The 20,805-nt window shown below is 36.3% G+C and overlaps 1 protein-coding gene across 3 annotated transcripts in view; it reads left to right on the top strand.

Annotated features, from left to right (window-relative positions):
- Positions 1–20,805, top strand: part of PolZ1 (DNA polymerase zeta catalytic subunit) — a 303,982-nt gene that overhangs the window by 226,233 nt on the left and 56,944 nt on the right. For all 3 annotated transcript variants that reach the window (XR_011333618.1, XM_069833727.1, XM_069833728.1), the window contains exons 25-26: positions 19,812–20,002; positions 20,386–20,613. Coding sequence is in view for 2 of the 3 variants with exons in the window: in XM_069833727.1 (XP_069689828.1) it covers positions 19,812–20,002; positions 20,386–20,613 (419 nt within the window). In the remaining variant the exon portion in view is untranslated. The remainder of the gene's footprint in view (positions 1–19,811; positions 20,003–20,385; positions 20,614–20,805) is intronic.

Here is a 20,805-nt window from a genome sequence, read left to right as displayed (position 1 = left end):
AATAACAATACTAATAAGATTAATTTAAATAATACTAATTTTGATAGAGTTTCCTGTTTTAAGTATCTGGTGTCCATGGTGAAACACAATAATGATGTTATGACTGATATAAAAGAGAAGATTGCAGCTGGGAACCGAGATCTTTGGGCGTTGAATAAAACTATGAAGTCCAGGTGTATCTCAAGAAAAGCTAAAATAAGAATATGTAAAACTATTATTAAACCAATAGTAGTATATGGAAGTGAAACCTGGACTCTACCTGAAAGGGCAACAAAGATCTTAAATGCCTGGGAAAGGAAAGTATTACGAAAAATCTTTGGGCCTACTTATGAGCAAGGATTTTGGCGAATCAGAACAAATACCGAGTTATATGAATTATATAAAGATATTAACATTGTTGTTGATATAAAACTCAGAAGGTTAGAGTGGCTGGGACACGTAACCAGGATGGAAAACAATCACACACCCAAAGCTCTACTAGATGCATTGCCAGTAGGAAGAAGGCAAGTCGGACGATCTAAATTGAGATGGCTGGATGAAGTTCATGCTGACCTAACAAAAGTTGGATTTAGACGATGGAGAACACGAGCATTAGACAGGAATGATTGGTCGGATGTTCTGAGGGAGGCTAAGGCTAAACTACAAGGGTCATAATGCCAATGATGATGGTGATGATGATGATGGTGGTGGTGGTGGTGGTGGTGGTATAGATGGCAAGCACGTGAGGATAAAGTGTCCAAAAATCAGGTTCAATGTTCTACAACTACAAAAAGTTTTTCTCTATGGTCTTGCAAGGGGTAGCAGATGGTAATTACCGGTTTGTAATTATTGATGTTGGTGTTTGTGGTAAGCAAAATGACGGAAAACATTTGAAGCATCTGATATGTTCAAATTAATGATAAAAAAGAGCTTGATGTTCCTAGTCCGTCATTTCTACTTGGTACCAATGTAAAAGCTCCTTATGTGTTTCTTGGTGATGATGCTTACTCATTTCTATCTAATCCCATCAAGCCTTATTCAGGAAAAAATCGTTGTTTGGATGAGGAAATGTACAACAAAAGGTTATCACGTATAAGAAAATGAATTGAATGTGCTTTTGGGATTCTTTTTTAAAACTAGATTTGCGTAATATATACGTTACTGTAGGCACGTTAACAGAAAACCACAATTCCAAGTCACACAGCGTTGTGTGCAATCAATGTGGGTCTCTGTCGTTTCATCAACCCACGCGAGTTGTATGGATATAAAGGGAGAAACTGAGATGGTGTCGGGTGAAGTTCCTGGGTAGCTCAGTTGGTAGAGCACTGATACATTCAACCAGAAGTCCCAGGATCGATACCCAGCACCGGAACAATTTTTCCCTTGAAATTATTCTTGTCAGAGATATGTTTAAGACATACTTTGCCAATAACCTCCTCTACTTCATAGGCTAAATCTGTTCATAAAATAATTTGTTATAATGTAACTATCATCAAATAATAAGTTTAGTTATAAGAAATTGCTTAATTGCAATAAAAAACAATAATTAATTACAATAAAAAACAACTATCAAAATTTAATTTCAGAATATATTTCCTTCCAACATTTGTCAACGTAAACCCTGTTAGCATGTACTTTCAGTCTTTTATCCCAAATGGTTCTTCTTTGCAATATAATATGATATATTAATTCATTAACATCCACCATTTTCAATGATGATAAAACAGCGAACAAGTGTACGTAGTGCTATCCACCCGCCGTCCAGCGCTGGAAAACAAATGTTTCATTCATTCTTGTTTGTCGGTTGGCACTTGCAAGAAGCGCTTGCATGTTCAGACAGGCTCTGTCTGTGAACGGACACAGTTACAATAATGTGGAACTTTTACTCGCGCTGGCAAGCGCTTTGTACGTGAACGCACCCTTACGGAAGTGAACTGTGGATGACAACCAAATAAACACGAAAGTAAAATACAGGCTTCGGAAATGAAGTTTTTGAGTGGAGTTAAAAAAATGTACAAAACTAGATCACATAAAAACAAAGGCATAAGAGAGGAATTACAAATTTTTAACATGAATGAGAAATTAAAAGATTATAAACAATGGAAAGAACATTTAGAAAGAACGCCAGATACAACATTGACCAAACAAATATGGAAATATAAACCTAAAAGAAACAGATCTATAGGCAGACCAAGGAAGAGATGGCTGAAAGATCTTTAGAGGTGGAACAGGCAAGTAGCTGCTATACCATAAGTGAAGAAGAGGACTAAAATAGTGTTAATTTTGAATTTGCTGACTCATTTAACGAAACTAGTAAGGAGAAATAAAATTATCGTGTTATAACTATTATATTATAGTTATCTATAATAATCAGCTTCTTTTGTTACTCGCTAAGTGGAAGAGAAAGCCTGATGACCTTAACTTCGCCAGAATATATTAATAATAATAATAATGATAATAATAATAATAAGAAAAAGAAGAAGAAGAAGAAGAAATGTGCACAAGTGTGCAAGAGTTAATTGTTGTTATTCTTTGCTGTATTCGCTAATTGACTTGATTCTGTTCTTGCATTTTATTATATATCTTTCACAGAGCTAATCATAGAGTTCGCACACACATTCCGGGCCAGGAGCATGGTATTTTGGGTCTTGCAGAGTTTGTGGTGGTAGCTGTGGGTCGCCAGACTTGTTATTGTATGTCGTAATTCTTGGTTGAGTCCTGCCCAAGTTCTGTTGATCATCGCTCTCATGATATAGAAATCAAGCCATATCTTGTCTCTTTTCTGTCTCCTCTCCTCTAGTAGTCTGGTCGGATTCTCGGTAAATGGCAGTTTGTATTACACGTCTTCAATTAAGAAATTTTCCCTTGCCAACTCATAGGCTATTCTCAATGGCGCATGTTGAAGATCCCAAGGGCTGCTTTCAAGAATCATGCTTTGACATTTTCCATAGTTTTGAGAGCTTTCAGGCTTAGGTTGGCTCATATGATGTCAATATCAGGACAATTTCTGCCTCGAAGAGCCTAATAGCAGTATCCAAGCTGAGCTGCCTTATGTTCTTAATATCAAATATGGCCTTGGTTGCTGATGTTGCCCTTTCTTTGACATGGATCCGGAAGGACTTTGTTGTTGTTTGTAGTGTTACTCCCAAATATTTAAACGCGTTGGTGACTTTCAATGGTTTGTTTTTTTATGTCGTCTGTCTTTCTACCGCTCTTCCTGAATGTCATTTGTATTGTTTTGTCTTTGTTGATCTGGAGCTGGTTTTCTTCTGCCCAGTTTACATTCTGGTTAAAGGTTTCTTGCACGTCTTCTTTCTTTGTCGAACCTAGAGCCATATCATTGGTGTATATAAACAAGGAAGTTGTGGGTGGGCATACTTGTGTTACATCAGCCATAGCGATGTTAAAAAGCAATGGACTCAACAAATCTCCCTGTAGTATTCCTCTGGTTTGGGTGATTCCGTCTGATATTGTGACAGTGTCATTTACCTTAATGACGTTTTGGGCTAGGATGTTGTGGACCAGGGTCGCTGTATGCTTATTTAATTCTGCTATTTTCATCAATTTTTACGAGAGTATGTGTCTGCTTACACTGTTGAACGCTTTTGTATAGCCGATGAAAATGGTGTAGTACTTCTGCTTTGGCATTCTAAGTGCATCGTCGATGTCCATTAGCAGATATTCTACCGCTTGTAAACATGAGCAACCTTTCCTGAATCCAAACTCAGGTATTTGTGTGTCCGCTATCTCCGTGATTATCTTTGTTAGTATGGTTGTCAATAGTTTGAAAGCGTCGTTCTCTAGAGCTATTCCTCTATAGGAGTTGGGGTTGTCAGTGGCTCCTTTGCCTTTATATAGCATGTTGATGTGTGATAGGCTCCAAGAGTCTGATAAGTCTCCCGTTTCCAGGCACTGGTTGAGGGATTCGGCTAGTACATTGTAGGAGTCTACCCATCTGGTCCAGCTGCTTTTTTCCTTTTAAGGTTCAGTATAGCTTCCGCGATTTCTTTTGTGGAGATGCGTCTGTATGTCCCTTCTTCCAGTGAAGGCCATTTGGGAAAAGCATAGCTGTTCCCATCTGGGTTCAAGATGTTTGTGAAATGCGTTTGCCACGTTTCCATCTGAATGTTTGGTGGTACTGGTATTTTTTGTTGCCTCAGTGCTACATAAGGGTCTATTTTGGCTGCTTCCGCTTGTTTTTGTCCCTCGTTTTCACTGTGGGCATTACTTTTTCCATTCAAGAGGGCTTTGTATTGCTCTTGCGTATCTCTCCAGATCTTGTGGGAGCCCTGTCCGTTTTGCTTGATGCAGGGTCTGCAATGTAACCTTCCTCTCTCTATAATACTTGGTGTCAAACTACGGTTTTGCTCTTTTGTGCCCTGCGGGGGTGGTAGTGGACTGGAGTAATCGCTGGATTTTCTGGAAAGCTTCTATTGTATCAGATTTTATTGTTTCCTGGATTGAGCTTATTTCTTTGCTTGCTGCCATTAGTATTTGTAGGTTGAGTTTTCTCGATATTCTGAACGTATTCTCGCTGCCCATAGGAGCTTTATTGCCTAGACTGAAGTTGGCTGTTACTGGGACATGTTTCCTGAGCGGCACTAGCGCAGAAGCATATACCACTGAGTGCCCTCTTGCAGATTGTTCCCTCTGTAGAATATGAGATTAATTGTACTGCTACTATTGGGCAAGAAATATGTCTTCTGTTCAGTCTTGTTTAGTAATTTGGATCCTTCTTCTTCGAGGGTTTTGACTAGCATTTTTCCTTTCTGTCCATCTTTATCTATCCTGCAGTTGAAATCTGCAATTATTGTGGGATCTTTGGGGGCCTGCTTGAGATAAGACACTCATTATAGTTTCCACTACCAGATCTATATGTGTGTGTGGTTTGAGATACATGCCTAGAATTATTATCATGTTTGCTTTCAGAAGTATGAAGTTGTCTTCAGCAATTTGGTATGTCTTGTGTCCTAGATTTGGGCTGAAATAGCACAATAGTCCTCCACTTGGTCTTCCTTGGTTTTCCTGCTGCGCTAGTGAGTGTGTTGAGTATCTTTCCAGTAGTTCTGTCGGTTCAGTGGTCATTGTTTCTGTCAGTATAAGTAGATCGTATTTCAGTAATTCATTTCCTGAGTCCATGGGTAGTACATTTGTCATCATTTGTGTTCCTCTCCACGTTCCCAGAAGAGCCTTCTCCTTTGGTTCTTGTGAGCATCCTCTTTCAGCTCCTGTGATGTTACAAAAGTGATACGCCTTCCGTCTGTTGTAAAAGAAATCATCGTGAGATAGTTCCTGCAGGCCAAAACTCTGCCGATTTCAAATGTTCTAAATATTTGTATGGTACTTTTGCTTCGAATGCCTTGTTTCTGCCCTTATTTGGTAATTCCTCACACTCCATATCCCCTTCTATACCCTATATGGTTATCTATTATACATTATTCCTGCACTGTAGCTGTTTGATCTTACGGCATCATGTCTTGAACTAGTGTTACGAGATGAACACTGGTTCGAATCTTCATGGAGGAAGAAATTTCGGCCATTGTACTAGTACCATTGTCAACCCAGTATCGTAATGAATTTGGGTAGCTACAATGAGTAGTAAAATCTGATTTCACAAGTCAGCTCTAATGTATGGGGGATCATCATGCTAACTTACGTTACTTCTATATTGTTTGGATAATCATTCATCTCTCTTGAGGTATGTGTGCGTGAGGCCAGCAGGTAGGCCTTGGCTATCCATGGGCTGTCGTGAAATGGATTTGTTGTTGTTGTTGTTATTGTTGTTATTATTATTATTATTATTATTATTATTATTATTATTATTATTATTATTATTATTATTATACAGGGTGATTCAGACCACCTGTAACAGTAATTTATTTCGGAAATTAGTACATTAAAATTTTCGAGAAAAAAATATTTATTACTAAACCACATGTGAACTTTCACTTCAGTTTAATTTCATCAATCAGCTCTAATAGGAAGTAGGGTCAGTGGCGTATCACTTTAAAATTTCAAATGGGAGTATGGGTCAAATAGGGTACCATTTGATAGAGTTCTTCAAAACAACTTTCATAGGAAACGTTTTTATTAATTCCTATTTTTTCAATGAGAAAACGTACAAAAAGGCAATAGGTAATTCGGACCACACATGTCATTTATTTCGGAATCTAGTGCATTAAAATTTTCGAGACAAAAATATTTATTACTAAACCACATGTGAACTTTCACTTGAGCTTGATTTCATTAATCTGCTCTAATAGGAAGTAGGGTCAGTGGCGTATCACTTTAAAATTTCAAATGGGAGTCCGAGTCAAATAAGGTATCATTTGATAGAGCTCTTCAAAACAAACAACTTTCATAGGAAACGTTTTTACCAATTCCTACTCTTTCAATGAGAAAACGTACAAAATGATAATGCCATCAATATTGAGAAATGTTACAAGACGAAAATGTAAACAAGACAATTAATGTTGACATTTTACTGAAAGACTGAACAATTCCATTAATTTTTATAAATGTTCAAACTGTCTGCCATTCTGAGCAGCACACACCCGTACTCTTCTTCTAACACTGTCAGTGACTCGTAACACTTTGGCGTGGTCAAGTGACTGGCAGATCTCTCGGATTCGCTGTTCAATGTCTTCTTTTATTGTGGGACAGTCTTGATAAACGATGTTTTAACCGTTCCCAAGAAAAGAAATCCAAAGGATTCAAGTCAGGAGATAGTGCTGGCCATGCCACAGAACCACATCGCCCAGCAAAGAGCTGATTGGCTGTATCACGTGCCACCAAAGAGAAATAAGTTGGGCAACCATCCTGCTGAAGCCACATTACTACTCGTGTTGCCAGTGATACGTCCTCCATAAGTTGGTTGAGGATGTTCTTCAGGAAGTCAGCATACATGACACTATTCAGAGCACCTTCAAAGAAATAAGGTCCAATCATTCGGTGTCGAAAGATGCCACACTAGACATTGACACTCCACCTATGCTGGTTGTCCACTTCTCTCAGCCAGGGAGGACTGACTTGAGACTAGTAGTGACCATTATGGATATTGACATCGCCATTTCTCTTGAATGTCGCTTCATCTGTGCAAAGAATACAGCGATGAAACCGACAGATTTTAACTGACAATTAACTCTATTTATGGGGATGGTTAGAAAACATTGTTTTTCAAGACTGTCCCACAATAAGAGATGGCATAACACAGCGAATCGGGAGACCTGCCAGTCACTTGACCACGCTGAAGTGTTACGTGTCACTGACAGTGTTAGAAGAAGAGTGCGGGTGTGTGCTGCTCAGAACAGCAGACAGTTAGAACATTTATAAAAATTAATGGAATTGTCAAGACTTTCAGTAAAATGTCAACATTAATTATCTTGTTTACATTTTCGTCTTTTAACATTTTTCAATAATAAATTACTGTTACGGGTGGTCTGAATCCCCTGTATACATTACATAAAATTACTGCAAATTTGAAAGTTATGTGAGTAGAAAGCATTAATCAGTTGTCATTGTAATTCACGTTCTCCTTCGCCTTTTTTTGGGAGCCAATGAGTTTCAAATATCTTCATTTCTTGAGACATATTGTTCAAATCCTGGAAACTTCAAGTGGAATTTGTGGTGAATAGTGATGTTAGAGCACATTCTCTGTGTCATTATTCCATCATTTCTGAATAGTTCACGATCATTCTTATCACTAATGTAAAAAAAAAGTGTGTGTATGTGTATATATATATATTTTTTTTTTTTTTTCTGTAAAAGCTATGAAAGAAGCGTTCATAAAAACTGAAATGCAGCAAGGAATGTGCAGCTGATAATTGATGAAAATAAAACAAAATACATGCCTGTGTTAAAGAATGGCTGCTGGAACAGCTGTGAGAAGATTCAGATAAGTGGTTACACTTTTGAAAGAGTCTGTAGATTTACATATTTAGGATCTAAAATCTGCAAGGAATATGCAGCTGATAATTAATGAAAATAAAACAAAATACATGCCTGTGTTAAAGAATGCTACTGGAACAGCTGTGAGAAGATTCAGATAAGTGGTTACACTTTTGAAAGAGTCTGTAGCTTTACATATTTAGGATCTGAAATCAATTGCTAGAATGAAATTAGTAGTGAGGTCTGTAAAAGAATTGTCTCATCCCATCCTATTTGTAACTATTGCAGATGATAGATGAAATGAGGTATATTGATAGGATGAAAGAGTAAATTGAGAGAGTACCCTGAGAAAAATTCTCAACAATGCACAGTGATTCAAAACTCTGAAAACCCCACCAAATTTTTTTTTTTTTTTTTTCCAACTTTTTTACCGACGATTTTTGCTTAGGGCACTTGATTAACAACACATTGAATCATTTAAATTCAGTACTGAAAGATTTCTAATTTAATAAATATGGCAGTAAGATCAGCTTGAATTTGAATATTTTAAAACTTCAATTTCTACACTAATGGAAAGAACACTTTTTTCTTTCCAACCTTTAAAACACGTAGTTTTATTCCTAATGCATGTTAATGTCAAGAATGACTGTTTTAGAACACAAAGAAATAGTAAAAATATAAATATAGCCTTTGTTTAATTTTTACATATTCCACATATTTTTTTATGTGATGAAATAAATTCTCGTTGAATTACAAAAAAATTTGCAACTGAATTCAGCAATGAGTTTATGTTCCAAAGAAAGCTTAAAGTGTGTAGAATGTGATAAAATGAAATACTTCTGCAGTTTTGATGTTTTTGTGAGAGCCTGCATTAGTGCATGGGCCAGCCAGGCAGAAAGGCACCACACTTCCTCACTCAGCACCTCCACTCTGGCACTGCTGCATAGCATAAATTTATGCAGATTTTTATTACTTTCTATTGGTTATTTAAATAATGCGAATATGTTGCAGTTTCGAGTGTTTGTATTGTTATTAGTGCAATCTCCTTTATTTTAAACTTCTGCGCGTTCATAATGGAATGTCAGAAATCGCGGAGAGAACTGTACAAAATTCTTCAAAAAATCTGGTGAAGGTAGAAGTGAACAACGAACATATTTAATTAGTTACGTGTTAAAGTTTTTAAGAACCACTCTTCACCTGAAGATTAAAAGAAAATAAGGACACAACAGATGATTTTTGTAGCATTTTCATTAAATTATGCAAGTTGGTTGAACGAGTTTGAGTGTTTCTCAGTGGTAGAATTATAGAGGAATCTTCAGGTTCATATATGTTACCCCACACATTCAATTTGTCTGTATTTTAATACTACATTTGAGTACTGAATTATTGTATTTATCTACTACCTAAGAGACGAAGTACGGTATGGTATGGTAAATTTTCTGTCTACAATTAAGGAAGGTAGATGTACTAAATTAAATCACAATATAAATTCTTTTTTTATTAAACCTCAAAATAGCTTCCATTCTAAACTTAAAATGTTGATGCAAACAGATTATGTTAACATGTAAAATTTTCTTCACATTAAAATAACACAGTTTTGTAATTATTTCTGCAATATATTATGCAACAAGAAGTAAACGGAATTTATGGACACGTTACACTAAATAATACTTAGCAATGATACGCAATAAAGTTATAATATAATATAATAGAAATAGAAAACCTGAACATATATTACAGCCTGGTCTAGATCGAAAAGGCATTGACTGTGCCGTATTTTGCATTGTTGTGAAAAGTTGTGTAAACTGTGAAATTCTCGTTATCAGTTGTAATAACTGTAAATGGCTAAAATAATTTGAATAATAATATGGGACAAGAAGACGTTTGTAGCACTATATATTGTAAGCAAAAGAGGTCAGAGTTATCCTTCTTCCGAAAGATCCAGGAAGGTGAGTTTATAGAATATAATAGGTATATATTTTATGAAAATAATATATAAACTTTATGTATTTCATATTTCAGTAGTGGAAGGAAGGTGTTAATTTTTTCAAAAGAACACAATATCGAAAGTACAATACATTTTATCGTCTGCTAGGGAAAGTGTCTGTGATGAGGTGATAGTAGTGATCCTGGTGGTTATCAACTATCTACGAATGCATATTTATTAAGTATTGAGCTTCGTGACTATATACTAGACTGTGGTAATAGCACAGTCTAGTATATACAGTCAAGAAGCTTGGGATGATTTTTTGTATTTCTCGTGATAGTTGCTTGCTGCTTGGAGTGCTGTGAGTACTAGGAACAATAGACTGTGCCACCGTCATAGTGATCTAATACAGGCCGTAAAGCAGACCATGTGACTCAATCCGATCACAAAGGGCGGCGCTTCAATCATATAAATTAGTTGAAATGCATAAAGAGTAACATATACGAGGCCTGTCTAAAAAGTATCCGACCTTTAGCCAGAAAAAATATTTCAAATACCTGACGGGGTTGGGACCCTAATCTCCTTCAAAGTAGGCCCCTTGTGCTTGCACACACTTAGCTCACCGATCCTTCCACTGCCGGAAACATCTCTGGAAGTCTTCTTTTGGAATGGTGTTCAGCTCTGTCGTCGCATTCCGCATTATCTCTTCTCTACTCTCAAAACGGGATCCTTTCAGTGGTGTCTTCAATTTTGGAAACAACCAGAAGTCGCAAGGAGCCAGGTCTGGAGAGTAGGGAGGTTGGCGAACGGTTGTAATTCCATGTTTGGCCAAGAAAGTGTGGATCAATTGGGATGAACGTGCGGGGCGTTGTCGTGATGCAAGTGCCAGTTGTTCGCCGTCCACATGTCTGGTCTTTTGCGCCGAACTGCATCACGGAGTCGCTGGAGAACATCGTGATAGTACTCCTTTGTCACCGTTTCTCCTTCCGGTGCGTATTCGTGATGCACAATTCCACGGACATGAAAGAAAACAGCATCACCTTGATTTTGCTTCGCACCTGCCGCGCTTTCTTCGGCCTTGGAGACTTGGGATGCTTCCATTGCGACGACTGTCTTTTTGTTTCTGGGTCGTACCCGTACACCCATGACTCATCTCCAGTTATCACGGTGTTCAGAAACCCAGGATCAGTGTTGGCAGTGTCCAGAAGGTCCTGTGCAACGTCACGACGGAGGTCTTTTTGTTCCGGGGACAACAACTTGGGCACGAATTTCGCAGCCACTCGGTTCATGTTCAAATCATCACGCAAAATTGCATGTGCAGAATCTTTACTCACTCCAACCTCTTTGGCAATCTCCCGCACGGTCAAATGACGATCTGCCATCACCAAATTTCGCACCCTCTCAACAACAGCTGCACTCCGAGCAGTTTGGGGCCTGCCACAACGCTGCTCACTCTCTGCTGATGTGCGGCCATCTTTGAATCGGTTGAACCACTCCTGACGACCACGCCTGAAGACGTACATGAGGAGAAACGAGCAATCTACATTCCAACTATCCCGTGTTATAAAGATAAATACCAACTTCGCGATATCAGTGTTATGGGATTGATGTTTGGAGCAAGAGGAACAATACCTAACTTCTCTTCTCAATTCTGTAAGACCCTTGGACTGCACAAATCTTTTCTGAATGAACTGGCCCTCATAATTAGAGAGTCAGTCAACGGAACCACCTATATGGATTCTAATTCAGTGTACAGAAAAAACTGACGCACCATTATCATTTTTCTTTCTCTTATTAGCTTTCATTGCTTCTTTACTTGTAACTTTTTTTTATTTTGTAAACTGCCATTGTTTGTTTGTTTGTGAACTTGTTTACTTTTTTCTTACTCTGTTATCTTTCATTATCTATTTGTTCTTGTATTGTTTTATATGCTTAGTCTAATGGCAGCCTCTGATTTGAGGAAGCTCTAGTAAATAAATAAATTGAGCTTCGTGACTGTATATACTAGAATGTGATAATAGACCTCTCTGTAATTACAATCTCTTTGTCAGTGTTATATTATTGAGATTCTTTTGTTTCATTGTTATAAACTTAAATGTAAATATGAGAATACAGTTTTATTTAGTTTAATAAAACCTAGAAGTCAGGCTAATCATTCTTTTATTATAACAATGTACTAGCAGCTAAAGAACATTGTTACCCACCAAAAGTGTCAATGACTTTCGAATGAAACATCTGTAGTAGTGAAGCTGGCTGAATTGTTGTACCATACAACAACACGTCTAATAAAACTCCAGAATACTGTAATAGAATCATTAGATATAATGAATCCAGATGGTTTTATGTTAGTGTGAAAATGAGAATTCAATGGCAGTGGTGGGCAATCAAAGGTTTAGTGATCCAACTTCAGCAAAAGTCATGTCTTTGTAACATATGTAGTGCCAGTTCAGTTACTTTACCAACTAGATGAATCATCTCCGAAGGTAATTATATGGTAAAATCCCCGTTCCTCATCACCTTGATACTACGACCCATCAGAATCCACTTCATTTGTTTCAACTCTGGTGTTGATGAAGATTTGATAAAACGCTTTGGTCTCATTTTGGTCACTATTGTGGCTACAGCATAAATGTATCAATCTTCAATGAGTATGTCTTAACTACTGCAAAACTTTTTGTAGAAAAATATGCCCCTTCTGTTCATAAGATTCTTGTGCATGGAACCTCTGTCATTTCTGCCACACTTCTTCAATTGGTGAAATGTCAGAAGAAGTTCAAGAGGCCAGAAATAAGAATATTAAATTCTTCCATGAACGCCATTCACGAAAAACCTCAAAGGTGAAGACGAAGACATTTTTAAGACGGATGTTGACTTCTGATCCAATCATCACATCACATCACTTGAAAAACTGCCAAGAAAATCTGAAAAATCTCTTCCATCTGATGTAATTCACCTTCTTAAAAAGCCGCCCGCCATTTGAGACATACCTAGATTTTTCTTCCAATGGGAATGACGAAGGCAAAAACAGCGACATGGAATGACTTTTTAAGGCATACTAATGTATGTAATAACATTATTGATGTGGCTGCAAAAGGGTATCTGTTGGATACAGGGGGGAGAGCCATTAATCCTTCCCATTGAAGGCTTTAAGGAACCAAGCTGGACAAATACCCAATGTCCCATCCCTACCTTCCCGTGGTGCAGCTGTTAGTAAGCATAATTTTACGAGCTGAACTAAAGGGTGGGGCTACTCATCCATTAGCACTGGTCAGCTTGATGAGTTAATGACTGAATTTGGTATAATTTTTCTCTATCCAATACCAAATTCCCTCTTTACCCTTTCCTATCCAGTCCTCTGACTGAACTCTTACTTTCATCGACCCCAAGGGCATTAGAGCATTCGAGGCCTAGGGGTTCATTTCCCTTTCCTTCCTCCCCTTTCTACTTTTCTGTTCCTAGTGCTGACCTGCTATGGCACTAAAATCATCCTCCAGAGGCTTAAGAAGGGAAAGCTGGTGATCAACAAGATCTCCCAGCTAGGTCCAATGGACCCATCGACCAACAGCAGGTGTGGTCCTCCAGACATTCTGGGAGTTGTGTGTGAATGAAGTAGCCACCAAAACGTTAAAATATGGTGTTCACTTAAATTGGCTACAACTTGCCATTTAACTCCAATATGAAATGAGTACCATTAAGGTAAAATTATCCGGAGGTAAAATAGTCCCCCAATCGGATCTCCAGGCAAGGACTACTTTAATGGTACAGAATCAACTAAATATCTTACAATGGAATGCTGGCGGTATAACATCAGCCAAGAAGACTGAACTAGCCTATATACTCTCAGATAATAATATAGATATCTTCCTTATCCAAGAAGCAAATCTTAATGCTGACCAATTAAAAATATTTTAATTTTAAAGGTTTTAATATGAAACTGTTACCTAAAGGTAGACAGATCAGTAGTGGAATTCTCGCAGGTACATCAAAGAAATTAATTACAAATTTTCAAATCATAAAAGAAATGGATAATCAAGACAAATTAGAACTAATAAAAATTGAAGTATGGAAAAATCAACAACATTTCAAAATCTACAGTGCCTATAATCCACCTAATAATCCCTTTGATCTAACTTTGTTTGATATACAACCTAAAACTATCATAATTGGTGACTCTAACGCCCACTCCCAACTTTGGGGCTACGATAATGTAAACCAACCTGGAAAAATGATCATGGACCTCCTAAATACTACAACCGCAGAACTTGTCTACAGAAAAGAAGATCCCCCTACTTTCATTCATTATTCTGGTTCTGGTACAAATCCAGACTTGTTACTAGTAACATCAGATATCCATCACGAAACCAAGAAAAAAATAATTGAAGACCCTGGATCTGGCCATAGAGTCATCATTGCTTCTATTCATCTCCACCAAAACCGAAGAAAAGAACCCTACAATAGCAAAACAACATGGAATTTTAAGAAAGCGAATTGGAAACTATTTACAACAGAACTCGACGAACACCTCAAGCTCAACACATCACTAATGGAAAATACAAACTCAGATAGATTGAACAAATATTTCTGTGAATCTCTTCTTAAAATTGCAAAAAAACACATTCCACCCCATTCTGGACAGAAAACCTGAATTTATTGAAACAAGATAGAGATAAAGCAAGAACCAAAGCAGAACATAGCAAAACACCAGAAGATACTCAAGATTGGAGGAAGAAGACTGCCATTCTTAAAAAAGCAATCATAACAGCAAAAAAGAAATGTTTCAATAAATTTATTGAAAATATTAATTACAGAACCGATAGCGCTAAAACATATAAATTTCTGAAGAATATTTCCAATACACAGGAAAATACTAGCCAACCTATTATTCATGATAACAAAACACTAACAGATAGTAGAGATATAGCAAACGCATTTAATAAACACTTATCAAACTCTCACAGATTACATCCCAATACCAAAAAAACTGACAAATTTATCAAAAGAGAATTACATAAAAATAAAAACAATATTACTATTACAAAACCTGAAATATTTCATCAAAATTTTACTTCCAAAGAATTAACTCTAGCTATACAAAATTTAAAAACCAAGAAATCTCCTGGCCCCGACAACATTCATTCCGAATTTTTTAAACATCTGGGGGAAAAAGCCAAGTCTGTACTTTTATCCATTTTAAATTTATCATGGAACACCTCAATTCCTGCAGCTTGGAAAAAAGCAATCATTGTACCAATTCACAAAAAAAGGGAAACCTGCTCATGATGTTAATAGTTATCGACCAATAGCACTATTAAGCATGATAGCAAAAACCATGGAGTCCATGATCTCCAACAGATTAACTTGGTATTTAGAATCACAAAATCTTTTATCACCAAGACAAGCCGGTTTTCGACACCTACACTCTACCAATGAACAAGTCATATGCCTCGGTCAAGAAATAAAAGACAGTTTTAACAAGAAAGAAGATACCTTGGCAATATTTATTGACTTTCAGTTAGCATATGACTCTGTTTGGAGAAATAAATTATTACTCAAACTCCAGAAATTAGGTATCTCCAGCAATATGTTCAGATGGCTATTAGAATTCCTTAGTCAAAGATTCATTGCCACTAAATTCAATAACTCACTTTCTAGTTACAGACAAACATATCGAGGTCTACCTCAGGGTGCTGTCCTCAGCACAACTTTATTCAATATTTATATAAATGACTTAGAGGAATCAAACATGAAAACAGCACTATTTGCAGATGATATAGTTTATTGGACTTCCGGATCTTATAGACACAGAGACAAAATTCAAAATTCTGCTCTTAAAGCTCTAAATCAACTACATGAATGGAATACATCAAATTTTCTGACACTCAATTTAAGCAAAAGTAACTACCAAATATTTTCACTTGGTAAAAAAGAAAGAGAATTCAATATCCAATACAATGGCCAACACCTTCCTAGGACTTATGAATCCAAATATCTTGGAGTTATTTTCGATAGTAAGTTAACATGGAGCAACCATTTGAAATACATTTCTGAAAAAGCTCGTAAAAGATTCTCCCTTCTAAAAAGACTAGCAGGAAAGAAATGGGGATACTCTAGGAATACTTTGAACACTACATACAAAATGTTTATACAGCCAGTGCTGACATACTGCGGAGAAATTTTAATTACTTCACCTTTCATAAACGACATAGAATATGTTCAAAACCAAGCTCTCAGACTCATTACTGGTGGAATCAAAACAACTCCAATAGATTCTATGAGATTCCTCACTAATATTAACAGCATCAAAATGGCAATAGAAGAAAAAGCACTGATTCAATATGAAAAACTTATCAGATTACCAGGAAACAATTGGCATTCATACAGTCCTCTTTGTAGATTGAAAACTCAAAAAAGTTTCATATCCATTGTTCAAGAATTAAAACAGAAAATCAATATCCCGAATTTAAAAGAAAACTTACAAATTAAACCAAACCCTTTAACTCTATTAAATATAGAATATAATCTAAATTTAACAGAAGAAATACTGAAATCAGAAGTAAACACTGAAATGCTGAAACAATTGTCTTTAGAGACAATTAATATTAGGTACCCTCCACAAAACTGCCTTCATTTATACACCAATGGATCCTTGATATCCAGAGAACAAGGTACCAGTGCAGGTGTTATGTGCTGTCTCTTCTCACTTTATAGATCTGTTGGATATGGAACAACAAGTTTTGATGGTGAAATCATTGCAATAAGTGAAAGTCTCAGGAATCTTCTATGCCACATCAATAAATTTAAGAATGCAGTTATATTGTCAGACTCCAAAGCAGCTATTCTATCAATCGTCTCTAAACACACACCTTCATCTCAAACAGCAGAAATAACTAAAATGCTCTCTCAATTATTATCACTCAATAAAAGAATTGTATTCCAATGGATACCATCCCATTGTGGAGTCCTGGAAAACGAGAATGCGGATGCTTTAGCAAAGAAGGGCAGCACTGCTACTTACAGACCTGTTACTAAATCTACGTATTACTCTGTGAAGAGATTTATTAAATCTACATACTTAGATTTCAACAAACAAAATTTGATAACTCAATCCCAAGGGAAAAAATGGAACTCTCTGCATCAAAATCCACAGTTAATTCCCGATTTACCACGAAAATCGTCTGTAGCTGCATTTAGATTGGCAACAGGCCATGATTGTTTGGCCAAACACCTGCATAGAATTGGAATATATCAGTCCCCTAACTGCCCATTGTGCAACTCAAACTAAGAAATGGATTTGGAACACCTGAAAATCTGTGCTTCAGTGGCTAGTCATGATAATATCTTTGAAAAATATTGGAGTGCAAGAGGTCAAAGGACTTTATTGTCAAACGCCTGGCATTAGAAAACAACAACAATAACATTATTGATGTATTAAAATATTTATTTTAATAGAGATAGAGATTGAATTTCCACTAAATATATATGTAATTAATATGGCAGTAATGCAGTTACTGATAGCTCTACATGTGGCAAAAAAAAAAGAAAAAAAAAGTACTTTCTGCTTAATAAGGTCTAACAGCGTTGCAATAGTTACTTATAATATTATTTGCATGAATTTATAAAAATATTAACTGTAGGAATCTTGTCGGTTTTTCTGCTCTTTCGGATCACTGTGCAATGTCTGCTTTGTCCACCACACTTCCATCACAACCAGGTTGGGCATCAAACCAGTGTGTGCTGGTGCTGAGCCACAGACTGCTTGAATTGCATTATCATTCGTGTATTAACTGTGATACAAATTCGTTTCGCATTGTATTGTAGCACCAGTGCATTATATTAATATGATAACCAGTTTCACCAAGCTTCATTGTCATTATAACGTCTCATTAAATAATTTAATAACATGTTAAGTCAGTTTTTGTGTTTCACCAAGCAGCGTTATTGCTAACACATCTTTAAACTTATCGTTAATTTATTAGGACCTATTAGTCGCATTAGAACAGTAACGATGCGTTAAGAAGTCAACAACCTGGCGGACATATTCGATGCTAAAATTTTTTTTAGAACTTGAACATAATAGCAAACTTATATGTGGTTCTAACACTTGGGATATTGATTTTGAAGATTTAAGTGACAAATAAATCCACGAAAGCTATACATTAAGGAAATAAGTAGTAAGAATGATTCTAGTAGAAACAATAGAGGTTAGGATACAACAGATAGGAATCACTCATTTAACGCCTCTTCAACAGATTCTTTTCACTTTAAGATTTTATGGTACGGGAAGTTTTGGAACAGTAATTGGTAATATGAATGGGGTGACTAGATATATGAATAAAGTAGCAGACGTATTATCAATATTACGTCCACAGTAGTCATTTATTTTTATAATAAGCCTATAGCTAAACTTCCTGATGTCATTGACAATACTAGATTGTGTACATGTTCCATTCGAATCTCCTGGAAGTAATGTGGAAAAAAGATCCTGCAATAGAAGAATCTATTTTTTTATTCAATTTTTAAACAATTTCATATGTAAAGCTCCGCATAGAGAAATTGTGGCTAAACTAGCACTGAGATAGTTGCCTTCATACTCTGCTTATAGACCTTGCACATACGAATCTATGACAGGTTAGGTTTGGTTAATTTAGGTTTTTGTTATGCTTGAATATACTATCAACTGCATCTCCACAAAAATCCATTATAAATTCAACGATTTTCACTTCCGAAATCACCAGAACTATCTCAGCACCAGTTTTACCTAAATGAAAAGGGTGCAAAGAGGTTTACTTTTAGGAGACAATGGATACCCTTTAAAATCCAATTTAATGACATCTCTCCTGAATCCTGCAAAATTGTTATAGATTACATAAATCTGCATGAAATACAGTGGAAAAGTACTATGCAATTTATGAAAGAGGCGATTTTCCATCCTAAAGTTAGGCTTAAGAACAACTGCTGAGAATGCTTTGCACGTAATTGTGGCATCAATTCTAAAGCTGTCCACCTTATTGTCCGCAAAATTCCTCTTAGATTTCTTTAAGAAACAATTTAACTGCTCTACATTTCCTTATATTTACATTTTGAGAACTATTTAATTCTTTTTCATATTATGTTACCCAAATCTCTTCTTTTTTAACATTACGTATTCCATCCTTATTTTTGTTTTTAATTACGGTATGACAACATACTGTATTAAGAAGAATATCAAGAACTAAGAACTGGTAGATGTTCTTAAAATTACTACCTCTTACCCTTTTGCCTATCATTGTTTCCTCACGGCAAACAAAACAAAGTCAGCCGTGATCATATGTAACCAATGAAATTTGCGATTTCGAAGCCATGGTCTATGAGAAATATAACACGCAAGATACAAGTACGAAATCCTCACGTTAAACATATGTTAATTTTAAAGAAACTAGGTTTGATGAAACAGATCTCGTTAAAATTGAACGACCAGTTTGTTGACAAGTCGATTGTGCTGATTTAAAGAAGCTTGGTGAAACTGGCATTAGTCTTCCCTCCCCCCCCCCCCGCCAAAAAAAAAAACATTCAGAAGGATGAGAAATATTGTCATCTTGCCAAAAAAAAATGAGGACTGAGAAACAGACTGTCTTTTTCACTACGTATTACGCAATTTCGTCATACATGTCGAAGAAGACAGCAATAGAAAAAATTACAGTGACAGCAATGATTCCTCCTCATCTTTCAACACAGTGACAGAAGATGAACCTAACTCAGACTTGTACAACCTCTGTAATATAATGGTGAACCTATGTTTTTATATAGATTGTACTGTGGACATTCATCATTTTGGAGCTAGCAAATAGAGGTGTGGTTTCAAGAAACTTTGGAGTGGGTAAGAATTGATATATCCTTCATTTTTCACAGGGCCACTGAACTGAGTTCTGTATAATAGAATCTCTAGAAATGTCATCAAAGCCTGAATAATCAAATGTGGCAAAATGAAATAGTGATTCACAGCCTACTCATTATTGATTTTGTTTTCGTCTTTTGGCAGATACTTGAGAAATCATTGAGGCTCGTATTTGAGACTCAGAATATGAGCTTAGTGAAACGCTATGTTTGTCGTCAATTCGAGAAACTGCTTCAAGGACGTCTCAATATTCAGGATTTGATTTTTGCTCGAGAATATCGAGGAATGTCTGGCTACAGACCAAGTGCATGTGTCCCTGCTGTAGAATTGACAAGGTAAGCTATTGTGGTGTATTGATTTTTAAAGTTACTTTACAGTCTAGTACATACAGTCATGAAGCTTGAAGTGATTTTTTGTATTTCTCGCGATACAATGCTCCAAGCAGTTAGCAACTGAGAGTGATCCTAGTGGCTAGCAACTAAAGTTCAACTGTCATTGGATGCATATTCCCTATGTATTGAGCTTCGTGACTGTATGTACTAGACTGTGGTTACATGGTATATCTATTTATACTGGAAAGCAACAAGAGAAGGTATGTAAAAGTGAAACATCTTGTAGAGAATAATAGTTTTAGTCTGAGAAGAACATGCTAGAAGTTGTAATGTTCGTTAATAATTAATGCACATGTAAAATGAAATTATTTTGTCTGTTATTTCAGGCGATGGTTACAAACTGATAAACGTGCAGAACCAAGACAAGGAGAAAGAGTACCATATGTAATAGTAAATGGACCTCCAGGATTACCATTAATCCGCCTAGTTAGGTCTCCACAAGAACTACTGACTGATCCCACTCTGAGACCCAATGCAACCTACTACATTACAAGGGTTATTATTCCACCATTAGAGAGATGTTTTTCTCTCCTTGGAGCTGAAGTGGATTCGTGGTAAGCATGTTAATTTTATTGTGTAATGAAAGTAGTGGACAGTATGTTAGATCAGAAAATTGCCACAGAAAGTTTCATTGCCTTAGTGAGATACTATTTTGAAATTATAACATCAATAATAATAAATAATTAATGTAATTGTACCAAAAGCTTATTCTAGTCATAAAGGGATTAAATACAAGGTGGACAGTA

The sequence above is a fragment of the Periplaneta americana genome, chromosome 8, assembly GCF_040183065.1.
Source record: "Periplaneta americana isolate PAMFEO1 chromosome 8, P.americana_PAMFEO1_priV1, whole genome shotgun sequence".
In the NCBI taxonomy this organism is placed as follows: Eukaryota; Metazoa; Arthropoda; class Insecta; order Blattodea; family Blattidae; genus Periplaneta; species Periplaneta americana.
Note: the sequence above shows the minus strand (reverse complement) of the source record. Positions and strands in the feature narration are given on the sequence as shown.